This window comes from Bos javanicus, chromosome 18 (genome assembly GCF_032452875.1).
Source record: "Bos javanicus breed banteng chromosome 18, ARS-OSU_banteng_1.0, whole genome shotgun sequence".
Classification (NCBI taxonomy): Eukaryota; Metazoa; Chordata; class Mammalia; order Artiodactyla; family Bovidae; genus Bos; species Bos javanicus.
In genome coordinates, this window is record NC_083885.1 from 8,667,946 (window position 1) to 8,689,183 (window position 21,238).

The 21,238-nt window shown below is 44.7% G+C and overlaps 1 protein-coding gene across 1 annotated transcript in view; it reads left to right on the top strand.

Annotated features, from left to right (window-relative positions):
• PLCG2 (phospholipase C gamma 2) overlaps positions 1 to 16,855 on the top strand; it is a 156,573-nt gene extending 139,718 nt beyond the window's left edge. The window contains exons 32-34 of the mRNA XM_061386667.1: positions 2,830 to 2,918; positions 15,750 to 15,934; positions 16,534 to 16,855. Of these exons, the coding sequence (XP_061242651.1) occupies positions 2,830 to 2,918; positions 15,750 to 15,934; positions 16,534 to 16,576 (317 nt within the window). The 3' untranslated portion in view covers positions 16,577 to 16,855. The remainder of the gene's footprint in view (positions 1 to 2,829; positions 2,919 to 15,749; positions 15,935 to 16,533) is intronic.
• The last annotated feature ends 4,383 nt before the right edge of the window (positions 16,856 to 21,238 follow it).

Sequence of the window (21,238 nt, forward strand, 5' to 3'; positions counted from 1 at the left end):
GGAAGACCTTCTCTCCCCGTCCTGCCTGGGACATCCATATTCATGGAGGGCATGCCACAGAATAACAATGCCTTTGTGCATAAGGCTTCGGGGCCTTCTGAACTCGAAAATAAACCCTGCCTGTTGTTAGCAGGGATGCACTTAAGCCTTTAAGCCAGCTGGAGCTCAGCAAAGAGGGAAAACAGCATTTATTGTGCTCGGCGCCTCAAAACTCTTCTCTCTTAATCCTCGCAACAGTCCTGTGAACGGAGTTTTATCATCTCCGCTTTTTAAATATAAGCACTCTGGGGCCAAGAGATGTTAATTAACTAGCTCAGGGTCACACACCTGTCTGGCCAGAGCCTGGGATTCAGACCCCCCTTGACTTCAAACCCCATGTTCTTCTTACTCTGCCGGCCACCCTCGGGGCCGCTGCGACTCCTGACCAGCCAAACACTGATGCTGCTTCAAGCGGTGTCTCCGTTTCCCTTTCCTCTCGGGTCTTGCTTGTGTCAATCAGAAGAAAAGTGGCATCAGTTTCTAGTGAACCTGGCCAGCACCTTTCAGCCCCGTCCACGTGAAGGGCTGCAGGTAGCAACGAGACTTGGGCGGTGGCAGGACGTCTGTGGAGCTGGAGTCGTCCCTCGGGAGGGGCGGAGCTCACTGCCCCGAACGGGAGGCCGCGCTGGGCACTGGGTGGGGCCGCTCTGGGTGCATGGGCAGGGTACTCGGCGCCGCAGTGCGTTCTGGCAGTCGATCAACACCTACACCGACAGCTTCCACAGAGACCAGCTCCATAGAGGTGTGGAACCTTGGCCCCGTCCCAGGCCTCTGGAGTCAGCATCTGCATCTTAACAAGATCCAGAGGTGATTCACATCTTAGCATAATTCCCAACAAGGGGAAAACAGCTCAGGAAACTTCTCTATAGCAGAATTCAAGGAGAGCAGGGTCCCCCAGAGTCCTTCAACGAGAAGAGTGTGACCTGAGAGTTTTGTGCCCACTCAAGTGTAAAATCAAAGGATGGATATGTTCAAACAGGCACAGTCCAGGGATTATATGTCTCCATGAGCTCGTACTGAAAATCTCAAAAGACAATTTTAGCCAGCCAGAATACCTAATGGAAAAAGGTCAGATCAGTAAGGAGGTGGTGAGCGTTGGACATTGAAAAAAAATCATTGTGTGTAAGTTTTACGTCACAAAAAGGACACTGAACAAATACGGAGTTCTTGTTCATGAGATTCATGCTGACAGAGAAGAAGTGTATAGATGCCTTCATCTTTCTTTGAAACAGGAAGTGAGTATCACCCGCTAGATTAGTGGGTGGATAAGCCTAAGTGGAAGGTTAATGTGAGATTCAGGTCGTGGGTGTTCAGGCGTTCCTTACTGTATTTTTTTGGCTTTTGCCAAAAACTAAGGGAACTAAGGAAAACTAAGCCTCTCTTTGTGGGAGGATCATGGTTACAAAATGGAATGCTAATATTACATACTATGTCAATGTAGAAATAATAATACAGTTTACCCAATTGGAGAAGGGAAAGGGAGAGATGCTATAGCATGCCAGTGTCCTCAACATAAGTGGCACAGAGAGAGTCAATAGATATTATTTAAAGATGATAAATCAGCTAACAGACTAAAAGGTTCTCTAAGCGATAGAAGGATAATCATCAAACAAGCCAAAACCTGACTGGCAGAAGGCACTTTATGCGTCGCTTGTCCCAGAAAATCAGTAGATAGAAGGCAAATATAAAGCTCTCAAGGCACAAATCTCTACTTACTAATAAGCCACAGGGATGTCCTGTGTAACAGCATAAGGAGTGTGGTAATACTGTACTTACTTCGGGAAGATGGTTACTGGAGTTACTGGGATAATTTCATAGCACATGCAGATGTCAAATCACTGTGCAGTACGCTGGAAACTAATATTACATTGTACGTCAACCACGTTTCCATTTAAGAAAAAGCTTTCAAGTCAAACTAGGGCTACGTAGTGAATCCCTAAGATAGAGTGTTCAGGGGAACCTGTAAGATTCAGAGTGGCTGGTTGGGGTACTGTTCTCGGTGATTTTAAGGGAAACACACTGCATGGATGATTTTGGAAAGCCGTTAACAATGGTTCCTTCTGTAATACGAGGTATGAGTGGGTGGTATGAGATGTTAATTTCTGCTGTCTATTCAGTTCTACTACTCTATCAAAACAAGCCAAACAACCAACCTTTAAGATGTGTTGCCTTAAACATTACTCACTGGGGAGGGGTGGGGGGAATACAGCCCCATCTTAACCCTCTCCCTCAATAAAGAGAAACATTTAAATGACTGGCAGACACAGGTCCTCACTACAAATAGGGAATGGCTTTTAGGGGAGGATGATCAACAGGGAAAACTGCCAAGGGACGGAAAGATTTTTTCTCACTGGAAATCTTTAAAAACACTTGCTCGTCCCAAGCTTTGTACAGGGCTGAGTGAAGAAGATGGACGTGGGGATTCATCACTCCTTTGTGTCTTTTGGGCTCAGGAATATTTAAGGGACTGAAACCACAGCTGTAGAGGGTCTAAATTCAGTGTGCAGTGCTCTGTGGGCTTTAATTCTTCCAAGTCACCTGCATTTCTAGAGGGCAGGCATTTTTAACTTCATTTCTCCAGCTGGACCTGGCAGTCAGGGCTGTGTTCGCAGCCCCACTCCCCAACCATCAGGTGGGGGGTGGAGGGGGGAACCTCTGGGCTCCAGAAAGGAAGTCAGCCCCCAGCACGGGGCCCTGACCTCTCTGGTCAATGCACTGGGCACGTGATCCCTGGGTACTGCAAGAAAAGCAGAGATCTGACGTGAACTGGTTTGTTTTTCCGACCTGCAGGATTTAGATCTGTTCCTCTGAAGAACGGCTACAGCGAAGACATTGAGCTGGCGTCCCTCCTGGTTTTCTGTGAGATGCGGCCAGTCCTGGTGAGTGGAGAAACACCAGTGGGTGCTCGCAGAGCCACGTCTGCGGCGGTGGGGGGGGCGGGGGTGGGAGGTGGAGACGACCACTGAGTGTGGCTGAAGGACTTGGAACACATTTGAGAATCATCTAGCCAAACGCGCCACACAGTAAAAGGAGGGATCCTTTTAGCTACAGATTTCCTCCGAGGTCCTCCGGTTTTCCTTCCAGTAGCCTGTCTTCTTGCAGGATGCTGGACGGGTCTGTGAATAGGGTTGTGTTGTTGGAAAGAGGAAAGCTCTTTGGAAGTTCCATGCTTTCTTTTCAGCTAGAGCTGGGCAAGACGATGCTCTTCTGGGTAAACTTGCCCTTCCGCGTGCTTTCCTCCACCTGGTACTCTGGTACTTCCTTCCAGAGTTCTGCAAGTGTCCCATGGAGTCTTTTTATGGCTTGTCCTGCGGAAGGAAATTCACAGGCGTCAACCTCCCATAGGGAGCGGCACTCCCATTGTGGTTCTTTTTGCTCTTGGTGGAGCCTGCCTTCTTGGTTCTTTTGGTTTGTCGAGGCCTTGAAGATACAGTCTCTATGCTGATGAACTGGTTTGGGTTGGTTTGGTGGAAAGGGCTTGGCCTATTTGAACTATGAAAGAGGATGAGATAAGGTTGGTCGGACAAAAGGTTAAGAACGCAACACTGAGCAGTGGGTAGTTCAGGTTTTGGGTTTGATGGTGTGTGTTGTCATTCTGGGGGCTTCCCTGGTAGCTCAGTGGTAAAGAACACGCCTGCAGTGCAGGAGATGCGGGTTCGATCCTTGGGTTGGGACGATCCCCTGGAGGAGGGCATGGCACCCCACTCCAGTAATCTGGCCTGGAGAATCTCATGGTGAGAGGGGCCTGGTGGGCTACAGTCCATGGGATCACAAAGAGTCGGACACGCCTGAGTGACTGAGCGCATACACACACGCATGGTGATTCTGGAGCCTCGGAATTTTCCCGACGGCCGCTCCTATAAAATGAAACCCACAAGGGCCCACGTGTGGCCACTACAGTCTCACAGGACCCTTCCATTCCCTTCCCACAAAACTCAGGATGGGCCAGGTGAGTCTGCGGCCACCCCAGTTCTCCGGTAACCTGGTTAGTGCCTCTACCTCGTTTTATCACACTTTTGGTTTTTTTTAAACAAATTGCAGGGTTGTGACAGGTCTGTTGGCACCGTTTTTCCAGCGGTGTCTGCTCTCTCCGTGTCTGGGTCACGCTTCGATGATTCTCTTATTTCACAGTGTTCTGTTGTACTTGTTTACTTGTACTTGTACTTGTACTTGTACACAGTTTACTGTTGTACTTGTTACGGTGATGAGTGACCTTGGCTGTTAACCACTGATACTGTGCCTTGCTCAGATGACGGTTAGCATTTTTTTTTTTTTAGCAGTGTAGTCTTTTCAATGAAGGTAAGTATATATTTTTTAAAGACGTAATTCATGGGCTATATAGTACGGTGGGAAGGTGACTCTTGTATGTACTGGGAAACCGGAAAGTGCGTGTGACTCGCTTTATTGCGGCGGTCTCCCAGGTGTGCCTGTGGAGCTGAGCACGTCCAGTGGGGAGGGAACGGCAGGGGAGGGGTGCCTGTGAACAGCCAGAGCCGCCGCCCACACGGCGAAACCTCAGAGAGAAAGCCAGGCTGTCTGCGTACCTGTTTGCCTTCCGTTCCATTTTTACAACCTTGAGAGTTTTCCACTCCAAAGCATTTTAGAAGTATCAAGACGTTTGGATCGCAGCCATTCTGACTGGTGTGAAATGGTACCTCATAGTGGTTTTGATTTGCATTTCTCTGATAATGAGTGATGTTGAGCATCTTTTCATGTGTTTGTTAGCCATCTGTATGTCTTCTTTGGAGAAATGTCTATTTAGTTCTTTGGCCCATTTTTTGATTGGGTCGTTTATTTTTCTGGAGTTGAGCTGTAGGAGTTGCTTGTATATTTTTGAGATGAGTTGTTTGTCAGTTGCTTCATTTGCTATTATTTTCTCCCATTCTGAAGGCTGTCTTTTCACCTTGCTAATAGTTTCCTTTGTTGTGCAGAAGCTTTTAAGCTTAATTAGGTCCCATTTGTTTATTTTTGCTTTTATTTCCAATATTCTGGGAGGTGGGTCATAGAGGATCCTGCTGTGATGTATGTCAGAGAGTGTTTTGCCTATGTTCTCCTCTAGGAGTTTTATAGTTTCTGGTCTTACGTTTAAAGTCTACAAATAATAAATGCTGGAGAGGGTGTGGAGAAAAGGGAACCCTCTTACACTGTTGGTGGGAATGCAAACTAGTACAGCCACTATGGAGAACAGTGTGGAGATTCCTTAAAAAACTGGAAATAGAACTGCCTTATGATCCAGCAATCCCACTGCTGGGCATATACACTGAGGAAACCAGAAGGGAAAGAGACACGTGTACCCCAATGTTCATCGCAGCACTGTTTATAATAGCCAGGACATGGAAGCAACCTAGATGTCCATCAGCAGATGAATGGATAAGAAAGCTGTGGTACATATACACAATGGAGTATTACTCAGCTATTAAAAAGAATACATTTGAATCAGTTCTAATGAGGTGGATGAAACTGGAGCCTATTATACAGAGTGAAGTAAGCCAGAAGGAAAAACATAAATACAGTATACTAACACATATATATGGAATTTAGAAAGATGGTAACAATAACCCTGTGTACGAGACAGCAAAAGAGACACTGATGTATAGAACAGTCTTATGGACTCTGTGGGAGAGGGAGAGGGTGGGAAGATTTGGGAGAATGACATTGAAACATGTAAAATATCATGTAAGAAACGAGTTGCCAGTCCAGGTTCGATACACGATACTGGATGCTTGGGGCTAGTGCACTGGGATGACCCAGAGGGATGGTATGGGGAGGGAGGAGGGAGGAGGGTTCAGGATGGGGAACACATGTATACCTGTGGCAGATTCATTTTGATGTTTGGCAAAACTAATGCAATTACGTAAAGTTTAAAAATAAAAAAAAAAAAAGAAGTATCAAGACGGAAGAGGATGACAAATACAAAGCACAGTAGGGAGGGGCCAGAGAACCTCAGTGACAGTTCATTGATATACAATAAGCTCATGATGATGAAATTGTCTGAAAAGGATAAAGGGATGGATAATGGAAGGTTTTCCGTTTTGAAACAAATTTTAAGTGTTAGTGTTTTAGACTCTATCAAAGTAAATGTACTGTTTATATGAAAATTATAGTTTTCACTTGAGCCTTAAACTATGGATCAAAAAAAAAATCACCTTTCATGATTCTAAGTGATAGAAATGCTTGGACAGGACAGTTTTCAAGTCCTTCCTTTCGTGGTGGTCCTTGTTGAGCATTTGTGTGTACCCTGCTCTGCAAAGCTGTCATAAACAATCTGGAAGCACTGTAAAGAATTTAAAGGCTAGGGATCGCTGGCAGCAGGTCAAATTAGTATATTTAAAAGAAAATGTGTGTATTCAGGTTTGACCCTTGGTGAGGGAAGCTTCTGTTGTGGAGGTCCCTGAGAGGGGAGCAGGGGGGAGAAGGGGCGTTGTGTGGGGTTCCCAGGGAAAAGCTGTCTGAGAAGGTGCGGGTTTCATCGCTGCTGCGGGTTCCCGAGCTTTTAACTCCATGTGTCACTTGGTTGTAAGGCACTCATGGGCACCACTGGGTGTCTCTGCCCACACTGACGAGGGGTGTGTTTGGGAGACCTGGGCGTTCTGGGTGCCCAAGGATAAAAAAGCTTTGTCTGAGCAAATGACTGATCCAGCAGAGCTGAGATGGAGTTTACTCATGAAACATTGGCTGAGGTAAAGAGTTTAAAGCCCCCAAAAACTGTCAGTAAGCACATTGAGCCCTTTCTGAAGAAGCCATTTAAATGTCACAATCACTTATCAATTCTGTTACTCTGTTAGCTGTATGCATGGTTTACAAAAAGTATTTCTGACACCATTTTATTACCTCTGATGTTTAATTTGACAAGTAGGGAAAGGAAGAAAGGGGGACGTTGGGAAAGCCGCAAGCCACCTGCACATCACTACTGTTGGCATTCTGGTGTCCTTCCTTTGCCTGGCCATTTTTTTGCACATGATATTTTCATAGTTGGATTCATATAATATGTATGAATATGTGCCCTTCTTCCACTTCACAAATGATGCTAATAAATTTTCCATGTTACTATGATTGTCAAAGCCATTAAACCCCTACTTCATTGGGTAGAAGTCCTTAATTCACTTAGCCTTTCTCCCACTGATGGACAGGTACATTGTTCTGTTCTTTTCTTTTTTACTTTATAAATAATGAAGATCTTCATATATCATTGATTAAAAATTATTTCCTGAGGGTAGCTCTTTGTAATGGAATAACAGCTCAAAGAGGCGGGGCGGGGAAAAGACCATATATTTTTGGATCCATGTCAACTTGTTCTCTGGAATAGTTTCTTTTCAGTTGTATGATCTCCAATCCTGCTGTTAATTGAAAAGGGCCTCTTTCACTCAGGTGAGCTAAACGTGTGAGATTCGGAAGCACGGGCATGAGACAGCATGGAACCTTGAACAGTTACCCTGTCCTCATCGATGGGCAAGATGACCGTAGCTGGAGGGTGTGCTTGAGAAAACTGGCCGCCCCGGGACCTTTCAGGACGGATCCCTGGGTGGACTGCGTGGAGCAAAGATACAGGGGTGGGGTGGCCTTGTTGGAAAGACCAGGATCTGTGCTTCCCGCTGAGGCTCAGCTGGAGCAGATGTGTGGATTCACACGTACCACGTGGAGAAGTGCTAACGGGTGCACACTCCTGGAGGGTGAGCAGTGGGTGCTACACTCTGGACACATCAGGGCAATAGAGACAGCTCTGTGGACGTGCGAGGTTTCAGACACAGTGTGCATCCCGCTCGGGGGAGAGCCTGATTTCCTGATGGTCTAGAACCGAGAATAATCAAATGTACCAGCAACACCCAGGGATTAAAATACAGGCATCCTAAAAGGTTTTAACATTTATGCCTGTGAGGTCAGTAGGCAGAGAAAGCATCCTGCCGGGGACAGTTAATTTTGATATTGTGATGTACAAAGGAAATGTTAAGAAACTGAAAGCAACCATTATAAGAATTGAAAAGCAGAGGAGAGAAAAAAAAAATAGAAACTTGACCAAGAGAGTAAAAATTATGCAAAACGATGATAGAAATTAAAGAAAAATATAACAATTAAAATGGAATGGATATAACATCTTTGATTAGGTGAATGGCCTGGATTCTATTAGAGAAGAAGCAAAGAAATGGAGCAGTGTGATGTTTAAAAGTAAGTCTGAAAAAAGGTCCCCCCCCCAAAACAAACAAACAAACAAACAAACAGGAATGAAGAGTTATTGGGAAAAACTGTGAGGAAAAACTTAATGCCAAAGTAGAATTTAAGGGAGAAAGTGCTAAAGAGCATTAAGAGGGACAATATATAAGGACAGAATGTTTACAAAAAGGATGCAAAAGTCATAGATGTTTAATTAGAAACCATCATTACTGTGTTAAACATAGAAAACGAAAGCTCATACAATAAAAGTTCACCTGACTCAAAACATCTTTCAGAATTTGGATGTCTAGTATATAAAAGAAACCACCAAGGACAGATGATCAAACTAATGACTAACAAGCTGGATTTAAGAGATACACACGTAGGTTCTACATGTGGGTAATGTACAGTGTTTTCTTCTGTTTCTCAAACTTGACTGAGTTCTTGGCCACAAAACCTGAATAAATTATAACCTGATAAAGTTGGAAAGGTAATAAGATGGAAATAAGAGGGTCAAAATATTCCCTATTTGAAAATAAGGAATTCTGAGATGAAGTAAATCAAGTAGATTACCCAAAAGTAGTGAAACATTTTATGCCGTAAGTACGTTTAGGAAAGTCCTTGCCTTGAAACTGCATAGAGACTGAATATGTAAAATAAAAAAAGAGTAAGGATAAGTCAACTGAATGAAACAAATGCCGATTCATTGAAAAGATTGATTAAATAAACCCTTTGCCTGCTTAATAAAAAGGAACAAGGTAAGGGCAAAAACATACAAGAGTAAATATCGAAAAGGAGACTGAGCCCCAAAGAGTAAGATAAATAAGTTTGAAAACCTAGGGCAAATGGGTGACTGCCTTGAAGAATGGGCTAAAATTGTGTCAAGAAGCAGTAGAAACCTCGGCTACAAAGTCCTATAGAAAACGCCTGAAGGGTAATAAAGCACCTATCAGGTAGTGGATGGTGTTAGAGCTGTATTCAATCTGGGTTTAAATAACACAATTCCAATTTTAATCTGCTGAAGGCAACAGAAAACCAGAAGTGCTGCCGTTAGCTTGTCTTGAAGTTGTAGAACTTTCGTATCAAAACTGGAAATAGTACACCGCCTCCTCCACCCATAGATCAATGCCAGGTATGAATACAGACTAAAATTCTAAAAAAATTAGTAGTTTCCAGCTATTTACTGGAAGAACAATATATTACAAGAATGCAAAGATGATAATGCAAGGATGGTTTATCACTAGCACAGATAGCAACAGAGAGCAAAATAATATTTAAATACAACAAATGTGACCAATTAAAAGAAACAATATAAAGTGTGGTAAAGAGATAAAATTTTCTGCTCACAAACTATGGCTATATAGTTTTAAAAAAGGACCCCAATTTATTAAGTCACTGTATTCTAGAAATAACAGTTGGAAAAATGGGATGGGAGGTAGGGACAGCTGGGAAACATCACTCATGATACTGACAAAGACTGTCACATGGCAGAAGGAATTTAAATAAGAAAAGTATAGGGCCTATGGGGGAAAGCATGAAATCTTACTGGAAGACATAAGCCAACCTGATAAGCAGAAATATATACCAAGCCTTCCAAAATTAATGTTTGTTTGATGGAAATCACCAGTTTCAGTATAAACTCAAAATACATACACAGGTAAGAGAAATGAACATGTTTGCATTAGTAACTATACGTATGTGCATACATACCCCAGCTCTAGAACAACTGACACCCCAGTAGCAACGAGCACATCCAAGCACCCACATCTTCCTTTCTAAATGTCATTCTCCAGTAAAAGAAATCAGAGCTCTGAAGACAAATGGTTACTCTGAAAGCTGGGACAGATAGAATATGAGCCTGGATTATACTGAAATTTCAGTGAGTTAAGAAGAGATCAAGAAAGGATGGTGACATGTCTAAATCTCTCAAAGGCCAAAACTGGAACAATTTGAGTAGCAAAATAATGATACTGGATTATAACCATGGACATGTGAGTGTTTAATAATGAGAGACATGCAGCTAAAAATAAAAGCAAGCACCCAACCAAAAAATGGGCAGAAGATCTAAATAGACATTTCTCCAGGGAAGACATACAGATGACCAAGACACATGAAAAGATGCTCAACGTCACTAGAGAAATGCAAATCAAAACCACAAAGATGCAAATCACACCAGTCAGAATGGCCAGCATCAGAAAGGCTGCTGCTGCTAAGTTGCTTCAGTCGTGTCCGACTCTGTGCGACCCCATAGACGGCAGCCCACCAGGTTCCCCCGTCCCTGGGATTCTCCAGGCAAGAACACTGGAGTGGGTTGCCATTTCCTTCTCCAATGCATAAAAGTGAAAAGTGAAAGTGAAGTCCCTCAGTCATGTCCGACTCTTAGCGACCCCATGAACTGCAGCCTTCCAGGCTCCTCCGTCCATGGGATTTTCCAGGCAAGAGTACAGGAGTGGGGTGCCATTGCCTTCTCCATCAGAAAGTCTACAAATAGTAAATGCTGGAGATGATGTGAAGGAAAGGAAACCTCCTATATCGCTGGTGGGAGTGTAAACTGGTGCAGCAACTATAGAGAACAGTACGGAGCTTCCTCAAGAACTTTAAAAATAGTTACCATGTGATCCTGCAATCCCACTCCTAGCCATGTATCCAGACAAAACTCTAATTCAAAAAGATGCATTCACCCTTACCATATAGCAGCACTATTTACAATAGTTAAGACATGGAAGCGAATGAAATGTCCATGGACAGATGGATAAAGAAGATGTAGTACACACACATGCACACGCAGCAGAATATTCAGTTCATTTCAGTTGCTCAGTCGTATCTGACTCTTTGTGACCCATGGACTGCAGCACGCCAGGCCTCCCTGTCCATCACCAGTTCCCAGTGCTTGCTCAAACTCAGGTCCATTGAGTCTGTGATGCCATCCAACCATCTCATCCTCTTGTCCCCTTCTCCTCCCGCCTTCAATCTTTCCCAGCCTCAGGGTCTTTTCCAGCGAGTCAGTTTTTTGCATCAGGTGGCCAAAGTATTGGAGTTTCAGCTTCAGCATCAGTTCTTCCAGTGACTCAGCCATAAAAATAAATGAAATAATGCCATTTGTAGCAACATGGATAGACGTGGAGATTAGCATACTGAGTGAAGTCAATCAGAAAGAGACAAACACCACAGGATATCACTTACATGTGGAACCTAAAATACGGCACAAGTGATCCCAAGAAACAGAAGAAGAACAGACTCGTGGTTGCCAAGGTGCAAAGGAGGGACAGACGGAGTCTGGGGTAGTAGATGCAAATTATTTCATGCAGGATGGATAAACAGCAAGGTCCTACTGTACAGCAAAGGGAACTAAATTCAATATCCTGGGATAAACCATACTGGAAAAGAATACGGAAAAGAATGCATATATAAGTGAGTCTCTTCCTATACAGAAGAAATGAACATTGTAAATCAACTATACTTCCATTAAGAATAAAAAAAATAAACACTGAAAAAAAATTCATGCAAGTTGAGGGAAATAGAAAATCACCATGGAACCACAACTGTCCAGATCTATCAACGGATGCTAAAGTTCAACTTTGAGAGGAACAGGTTATTTACATAAAGTGCCTCGAACTAAGAAATTTAATTGGAAAAAAAACCAGGCTGTACAGTGGATAAACCCAGCAGGTACCATGTTAACCAAAAATGATCAGTGTCACCACCAGTAATATGTGACATCACAGACCTCCCGAGAAGGCACCTCACTTCTGCGCCATTTGGGCCAAAGCTGCAGAACCTCAAATCACGAGAAAAACCCAGACAAACCCTTGAAATGCAGCATGTTCTACAAAGCGAGTGACCAGCAGTCTTCCAAAGGGTCAAGGTCATGGACAGTGGAAGGTGGATGGGGCCCTGAGGAAAAGTCAGAGACGGGAGGACTGGGAGCCACCGCGACGGCGTGTGCTGTGGGGCCTGGACTGGATGGTGGACCAGAAAAAGGACAGGGTGGGAGAGCGGGTGAAAACCACAGAGACTCTCTGCTTTAGTAACTAGTGTGCTCCAATGCTGGTTTCTTCGTTTTGACCGTTGTACTGAGGTTGTTTGTACAGGATGGTAACCCTGGGGACCCGGGTGGTGCAGGGTACGGAAACTGCTGAACTGTCATGGCAACTTTTCTGTAAGTTTAAAATGTCAACAGAAAAAAGTTAAAAGGTAAAAAGCACCGGTAGGGGCGAAAACAAGCAGAAACAACCCCCAGGTAGAGAATTCCATGAAGATTCTGTCACAGGCCAGAGAAAGCTTATTAGTAACATGAGTTCTCCAAGATTTCAAGGATTTTTAAACTCTAAATTCACACACACACACAATCTATCTAAAACAAGGGGTAAAAGAAGATGGAACGGTTCAAAGTGGGAACAATAATAAAACTGCAATGTAAACATAAATTGATATCACCTAAATGGATTTATCTCCGTGGGGGAAGATAAGAGAATGTGTGCAGAAAATAGCTAAATCGTCCTCTCCCAAGATAATCCCTAAAACCTGGAGAACCAAGAACTTGCGGTGTAAGTGTGTTGTTTTTGTTTCTGTTAGAACTGTGGGGTTAATCACCAAAAAACAACTGCTCACCTTGGGGAGCAGGGATCAGGGGGCAGGCGGTGGGGCCCAGGAGTTAGCTGGGTTTGTTTTTTTTTTGTAATAATCCTAGTAGCTCTTAGTGGCTCTTTAAACTTTGTGTATATATAATTAATAAAAACTGAAAATGCAGAACATGATATGCATGATGTACATGATACACTGATGAGGAACATATGACTTATTCGAGGACACTGGCTGTGAAGGTGATGAGAGGGGTGGGTCAGGAGCTGGGGTGGGTGAAGCGAGAGCTTCTGAAGATGTGCTTGTGCTGCTGATGGAGACGACTCAGTGGAGAAGGGAAGCAGAGAAAGGGCGTGTCTGCTTGCTTAAGAGAAGGAGGAAGGAATTTCATAATGAAACACAGTAGGCTTGATTGTTTAACGAGCATCTGTGCTGTGCGTGTTACCGTTCTCTTTAGGGCTCTCTCACTGGTACTCACTGATGTTTTGGGTCAGGTTTTCTTGTGCTGGCTTCATAAAAATTCCTCAGAAGCCTTTTTTCTGAGGGCGATGGCACCTTCTGAATAGACCTGGAGGGAACTGCTGCCTACATACAACACACGTTAAGACACAGAAGCTTTCCGGGCCGGGCAGAGGGCAGAGGGCAGTGTGCAGCCTGAGGGAGGGAGGAGCTTGCCATTCCAGGTGAACCTGCAGGGGAATGTCTTAGCACTCAAGGAAAATAACGCTGACACAGCCAACAAGCACAAAAGCTAGGGAACTGACTCCAGTGACTCTGAAAATAACTGAAAACAAATACTTCTTAAAAAGAGAACCCAGTGGATACATACATTTAAAAAACTTAATCAAAAACATGTAGGAATGAAATGACCAGTTAAGAAATCTCTGGAGCCTGTTGTATATATATACAGCACAGGGAACTCTGCTCAATGTTGTGTGGCAGCCTGGACGGGAGCGGGGTTTGGGGGAGAACGGATGCATGTATTAATATAGGTACGGCCGAGTCCCTTCGCTGTTCACCTGAATCGACCACAACATTGTTAATCAGCTATACCCCAATACAAAATAAAAGGTTAAAGTTTGGGGGAAAAAAGAAATCCTGGAACATACAAATTGAAAAATCCTGGGTTGGGGGAATCTTTAAAGCTTAGTAAGTGGGAAATTCCAGAATGGGTACCTTTAAGGGAAACAATAAATGTAAAGATTGTGTTTGGGGAATTTGCTTTAATACAGCAAAACAAGAAAAATATATTAAAAGGGGAAAAAATAGGGTAAAATGAGAGGCTCCAACATAAAATACTTGAAATATTCAGGGAGGAGAATTTTCTAGCACTGAAGAGAAAAACATCCTCCAATACAAACACAGCAGTGTGGAAAGGAGGAAAGACAGATCCCCGAAGAGGACTGGCGCGGAGCAGCATGCCTCCGTGTGCAGCGGCAGCGGCCTGAGCGCTGAGGGGGCGCCTTCGCAAGGCCGTAGACACAGCTGTGGGTCGGGGATTCTACATCCAGCAGCTACCATTCAAGAGTGGGGGGAAAATGAAGGTATTTTCAGATAAAAAAGACTTGATTTACTACTAATAAACTTTGCTAAAAGAATGACCATAGTAAGGAAGAAGGAATGCAGTGCAAACACAGTGGTGACAAAGATACACGTACGGCAAAACAGAATAACCATGGCCTTAGTATACAATGGACTGGCCTGGTGGCTCAGGCGGCAAAGCGTGTGTCTGCAATGCGGGAGACCTGGGTTCCATCCCTGGGTCGGGAAGATCCGCTGGAGAAAACCCACTCCAGTACTCTTGATTGGAAAATCCCATGGACAGAGGAGCCTGGTGGGCTACCGTCCATGGGGTCGCAAAGAGTCAGACACGACTGAGCGACTTCACTTTCACTTTAGAATATAAAAACTAAGTTTTTTGGAAATAACTCAAGACTCCAAAGAAAGCCAGGAAAGAATTGATACAAAATTTTAAGAGGGAAGGAGGGAGCCCTGATTGGGAGGGGTTCGCAGAGTGGATAACGCTCTACTTTTTGACTTGCTGGTGGCTCCACCGCTGTTTGCTTTATAGTTACTCACTAAACTGTATATATGCTTTATTTACTTTCCTGGATGTTTGTTATATCACATATATATGGACTACTAATGACTAAATTATGTAACATCTATAAATCCTTTGGGATTCAGAAACAGAGATGAAGGCCTCCAATTATATAAGCATTAGCAGAAAAGATGAATTTCAGACAAACAGATCACAAACAGTCGTTACATATATGAAGTCTAAAGAAGTTGTTTTCTGTCAGGTGGAGAGAAGGTGACGGGACCATTTGTAGCCGAGTGTTGCGACGTCAACATGGCTCTTGCTTTGTTTCGCTTTAGTATTAGCAGGAAGGAAAACGGGTGTCTTCGAGGAAGAGTAGACACTTAAGCACAGTCGGCACTGGCCCTTCTCAGTGCCTCACTCACTGGCTGCGTCCGTTAGTAAGGACTGTCCCTTTATCTTCACCCCTTGTGCAAAGACAATCGCCATTTCATTCCACGGCACCTCTGCCAGTGGTCAGGATGACTTTCACCCTCGCTCTCCCCACCTCCAAAGTTAGAGTTCTGCCTGTTTGCTCGGGGGGGTGCCCACAGCAGTCTGTTAGGTCGTTAACCTGGGAAAAATATTTCAGACCAGTGTATGGTCAGAGTCCACTTGTAGAAATCAGCGTCAGCAGAAGCCCACCTGTGTATATCCACGCACGCTTTGGAGGCACTGGAGTCTCTCACTCGGTCCACTGCATCGGTATAACAGCACTCGACTGACCTCCTGAGTAGCCATCCCTTAGAGATCTTTTAAAAGCACCATTTTTTGCTTTGAATAAGATAGGCCCTGGCTCTTCTGGGAACCCCGCAGACGATCGGGTCTGCCCCGTGCTCCCTGCAGTCTCCCCCTCCAGGCGGCACGTCTCCCCATGGCTGTCGTCCCCTCTGTTCTCCAGGAGAGCGAAGAGGAGCTGTATTCCTCCTGCCGCCAGCTGCGGAGGCGGCAAGAAGAACTGAACAACCAGCTCTTTCTGTACGACACCCACCAGAACCTGCGCAGCGCCACCCGCGATGCCCTGGTGAGAGAATTCAACGTCAACGAGAACCAGCTGCAGCTGTACCAGGAGAAGTGCAACCGCAGGTGGGTCACAGCCTGCAGCCACTGTGAGGTCAGGCCTGGGCCAGGGTGGAGGGCAAGGCTCCCCCTTCAGAAAGCCTGAGCCCTGACCCCTCTTCTCTTGGCTCCATCAATTACTTATACTAAGAGCTCAAGCATCTGCACCTTCCCTGAGCTGAACTGTCCTCCTGAGCACGCCCAGGAAGGAGTGAAAATAAGCAATGACCACTACCATTTAAGGAGCCCTTCTTGTCCTCCCAAGCCTGGGCTTGTCCAGGGTCCTAAATTAAAGCAGAATCCCCCCAACTTCCAACAAGGGGGGCTCTGAGTTGTGCTGCAGACACTTAAGGACAGACGGCCAGGTATGCCAGAGTCTTGCTCCACCAAAACTATCTCCAAGAAAATGTCAGTAGTGACCTCCCTGGACACAGCATGGAGATGCCTTCTCCATGTTATTCTCATTTCATCTTGACGACACCTGCACAGCAGCAGTGACCCCAGGACAAAGACCAGTGAGGATACAGATTTGTAGAGGTTTCTTGCCTGGGGTCCACTTCCCCAAGTCTGCCATGTATCCTTGAGTCCTAGACTAATGGATGACAGTGAAATCTGTTTTATTTCAGGTTAAGAGAGAAGAGAGTCAGCAACAGCAAGTTTTACTCATAGAAGCTGGGTCCATGTGTAAGCATGTTGTGTATGCGTGTGAGCTTGCATGGAGGAGCGTGTGCTCTGTTCAGACCCTGGGAACATGCTCACGTGTGAGGTCATCACTCCTCCAGCCTGTCACCGAGATGACATATGTGGAGACCCAAGTACCATGAGTTGGGGTAACCTTTTCATCTTGGACACTTTCTTAACTTACAGTCTCTAAAGAGGATCCCAAAATGTGCTCACACGAGGCCTCTCACGTTCCAAACCTCCCTGAATAAATGCAGTGAAACTCGATCAGTGACCTTCTGTGCACGAGCTGTAGAGTGAGCAGGATTCCTTCTCTGGCCTCTAAAGACCCAGGTAACTGACTTCTACAGAAGATGAGCTGGGTCTGTAAGGAACTAACTCATTAGATTCTGAAAAGATCTGAACTAAAAGGCAAATGATCTCACACTGAAGGCCTCGGACTTCACCAGGCCTGGAGAGGAGACCCAGTCCTGCCCCAGCTCAGAGCACTTGAACTCCTTCTGGTGGCTGGACCCGCCTGCAGCCGCACATGAAGGGTGGGGTGGGCCATTCATTAGGACAGGGACTTGCTGGGTGAGTGGGGTCAAGGGTGGCAAGCTGGGGGCTTTCTGACTTACAAGCCTGTCAGAGACCAGAGCCCCGTGAAGGACTGGCCAGCTTCTTACCCCCACGGCCTGTCCACTCCCTGGTCTGCACAGCCACAGGGCTGCGGGCTTACTCACTGCTCACACGGGGTGAGACAGGGTGGGCTCCCTGGGTGACCCCGTTTCCTGAAGCAGTGAGCTAAGCTTTAGGGAACAACAGAAAATCTCAGGTGCAGCCACCCCCGAAGGGGCAGAGCCACCGAGGACAAGGCGATACTCGTCTACATCCTGGGATGCTATTTACTGATTTGTACATGTGATGCTTTAGGAAGGCTTTTCCAAGGTGAGGACAGTAGTGGGCTGGGGGCGGGGGTGGTCAGCAGAGGCGCAACACAGAACGAACTGAGAACTGACTTAGGAGAAAAGAGGTTTACCTATGGGGGAAAAAAAAATGCTGGGAGGAACAAACTAACAGTCGGCCTAGGGGCTTTACTTGGATGGAACTGGGTCCTAGAAACCCACTCCCCTTATGGTCCTGAGCTTAGCGTGTCTGTATCAGCGGAAGAGTCCATTAAAGCCAGCCCTGCTCTGTGCGATCAGAAGACCCCCTCCTCCATTCCACACAAATTTACTGAGGACTTCCACACAGCAAGCAGTAAAATCAGGGGAGACCATGTGTTTAAAATGTTAAGGAAAAAACAGCCATTATCCTGGCCTCACAGCACCTCACCATGTGCTTCTAAAGGAACGCATTTTCCTCCCACAAGGCCAGGAGAACACACCCAAGAGCAGACTGACCAAGGTGGGGCTCTTAGTTATTCCCGAGTCGAAGCTGCTAGTTTATTTGGCATTGGCAACCGAGGGATGAGTATTCCTGGTGGTAAAAATGTTTAAAGCACCTTTCAAGAACGCTCAGATGAAACAGGCACTGAGCTGGGTGCTGCAGGGCAGCCACAGTGCACAGTGTCCTGTTAGCTGTTGGCCAGGCAGCCGGTGGAGCCTCAGCTCAAGCTGCTTTTGGCTCCGTCATTTTCCCTACAAGCTCAGGTGTCGATGGCATTACCTATTTGCAGCCTGGGGTGTGTAAAGGACATAACACTTTCCCACTTTACTCCATTTAAAAGCTCAAAAGCTAAGATCTGGGTCCCCTTTCTGCTTAAAATGCATTTATCTGCTACTTTGTCAAAGGAATGATGAAGTAGCAGCATAGAAGACAGAAGGCTCAGCATCTGTTCAGCTGCTGTGTTGTAGAATCCACACCCAGCCACATCCTCGCAGAGCGGAGTGGAGCAGAGCAGCTGAGGGGGGTGCTGACATTCTCCACGGTGCTGAGAAGAACCCTCGCCCCGAAAGATTGGCTCCTCCTCTCAGGTGCTACAGTGATGTCGATTCAGCATCACTGGGTATTTGCCTTGGTACCACCGTTCTCCCCATGATAGGGTAACACATGAATCTGGTCGTGTTGGTGTTAGGAGTCTCTCCATGAGGATGCACAGAGAAAGAGGGGCACAGATGACATCGCTGCTCTTCCCCGAGTCTGCTTGGAAGCCACGTAACCTGAGTATAAATACGTAGCTGAGACTGTGCTCTCACAGCCAGGTAAAGAGCACAGCTGATTCAGATCCAGCAGGAGAGTGACAGGAACGCTGTGAAAGATGGCAGCAACACTGATGGAGTCAGGCCACGACTGCCTGTGTGCACAACTGTCTTTATTCTACTGAATAAGGGAAATGGTGAACATTAGTTACTACATGGAAAACGAAATAGATGAAGCTGGTTAGATCATTTGAGTTTGGGAAATTTAGGTTGGACAAAGTTAATTTCTCTGCTGTAAACTTGGCTATTCTAACGTGCACACTGAAGAGGGGTTAGAATATCACATTTCCTAAGTTTGATCTGAGAACCCTTTTGCCAAGAAACATCTTACAGGACTAGTTACATAGGAACACATTTGAGGATCTGCTTCTTTATTAAAGACAGTGACATGATCTAATAATTTATACGCTTTACGATGTAGTTAGAGCTGAACTTAAGCCAAGGCCAGTGGTTTTTAAACTGGGCCAGCCTTACCCCTAGCAGTCTACCAGAGCTTTCCAAGGAGCCACAGACTCATTTTTTCAGCGGATCAATTTTCAGATCCTCAACTTCCTGTTGCACTCTATCCAAAGATTCATCAGTGTGAGAAAATGCCCTTTTCTCCCCTTACAGAAGGAAGTAGGTCTTCTCCCCACATTCAGTCTTACTCTAGAGCAGGACTCAAGATACAGTTGAGTATAGTGTCTGGAAAGTGCAAGCCTCTTAACAGGATACGGGTCCTCCTCCAATGCTGGTGGTTTCCAGTTCCTTGCTTTCAACAAAACTGAAGGAATACCCAGATTTCTGAGTATCCTGAGATTACCCTGCTACCACTAACTCCTTCTGTTCTCATTTGTCTGTGTGAAAAAAGGATCATTCGCATTTCCATTTGTAAAACTGAAAATGGAGAACAGAATCGACACTGTATCGCTGCCGTTCTGCCAAAGGTAATAGTACTCTACAGAGAGCAAAGGACCAAAGGAGACGCCTTCTTTGACGCATTACGTTGCCAGTGGAATTTTACTGTGTTTTGTTCTTTATTAAATGTGTGCTCTGTTTATTAAACAAGCTGAGTTCAGAAGAAATTTAAAATATGTGGAGCCTTTTTAAGTGATTAGTGTAGGTAGGATGTGTAATTTTGTTACAGATATGTAACTAAACAATATATAAGCCAAGAAGAATTAAGCTACAATTTTATAAAGTAGAGTAAAGATACAAATTCAATGAGTAAAAAAAAAAAAAGTGGCACTTCCTACCATTCAAAATTCCCTTGTTTGTAGACTTTTTTGAAAGGATGGTAGTGTCTATCACCAAGTGTATTTAGAACCTTTGGCTAAATTTAAAGGGAAATGGAGATATTTTACCGGAAGATGCGGTATCTACCATGCACCGCACACACCTCTGCAACTATTCAGGGTGAAATCATTAGACATCAGTGTAGAAATGTGTACGGGGACCCACGAGTTTTCCAAAGTCAGGAGGTCTCTGAGCGTAACATTTTAAGGAGACTGATCCAGGGCCACCAAGGGTGAGTTTTATTTGGACTTAAGAAGGGTGGATAAAGGGGGCTCTAGTTCTTTTAATTTCTAGAAGTGTAGACGAACTTTCCAAATAGGTGATATCCAGCTTTTTGGAGACAACCCTCAAAGCTATATTCTTACCAACAGAAAGCTGATCATTAGATTAAGAAATACGCAGAATTATAAAACTGGCATTTGAAAACTACTCACTGATTTTGTGTTAGGCTTTTCATTCTCAAAATATTTTCTTCCTGAAGAACCAGTTCCATGGTGATCCTGTCTCAGAAATGTCCATACTTATTTCTCAATAGGCTTTAAAAAGCTGCACTTGTAAACGTGTGTTTATTATTAAAGCTTAATTTATTTTTTATATAAATAGTGTGTGCTTGTGTGTAGACAGAGAATCATGTGAATGTATCACATAAATGTTGGCTGTTGTTAATGTGAGAATTAAATGGCTGTATCACAGTAAAAACATAAAACTTTATCTCATTCAATAGATTACTAGCAGTCTGTCTGGAATCATTTTTTGTTGTTAAAAACTATTCATTTTTTGTTCTTCTATAAACTAGGATATAGGCCTGCCAGCGATGACACAGTTACCATAAAAAAAAAAAAATAATGCTTTTCTGTCCTTTCCTTTTTCCCCTCGGTTACTAGTCTTTCTTTAAGCAAAACCTCACTCCATGTAGAAACCCAAGTTTCTAAAGTTAATGACAACTCTGCAGTTTGTTGGTCTTTGGAAGAATTTTTTGTGCTAGTCATGCAATGATGTTAGTAAAAACACCTGTTGTTTCTCCACTAAGCACGAGGGCGCGCCAGAACTGTCATTGTGTTTTCTTGTCATCAAGTCCTGTGCACAGGAGGCCACTCTGCCCCACCCCGATCCTCAGCCTCTGATGACTGGACTAGTCACCCTGGCCCAAAACCTGAGTCTGTGACAAAGCCCTGCAGTAGAAGAGACGCGGAGA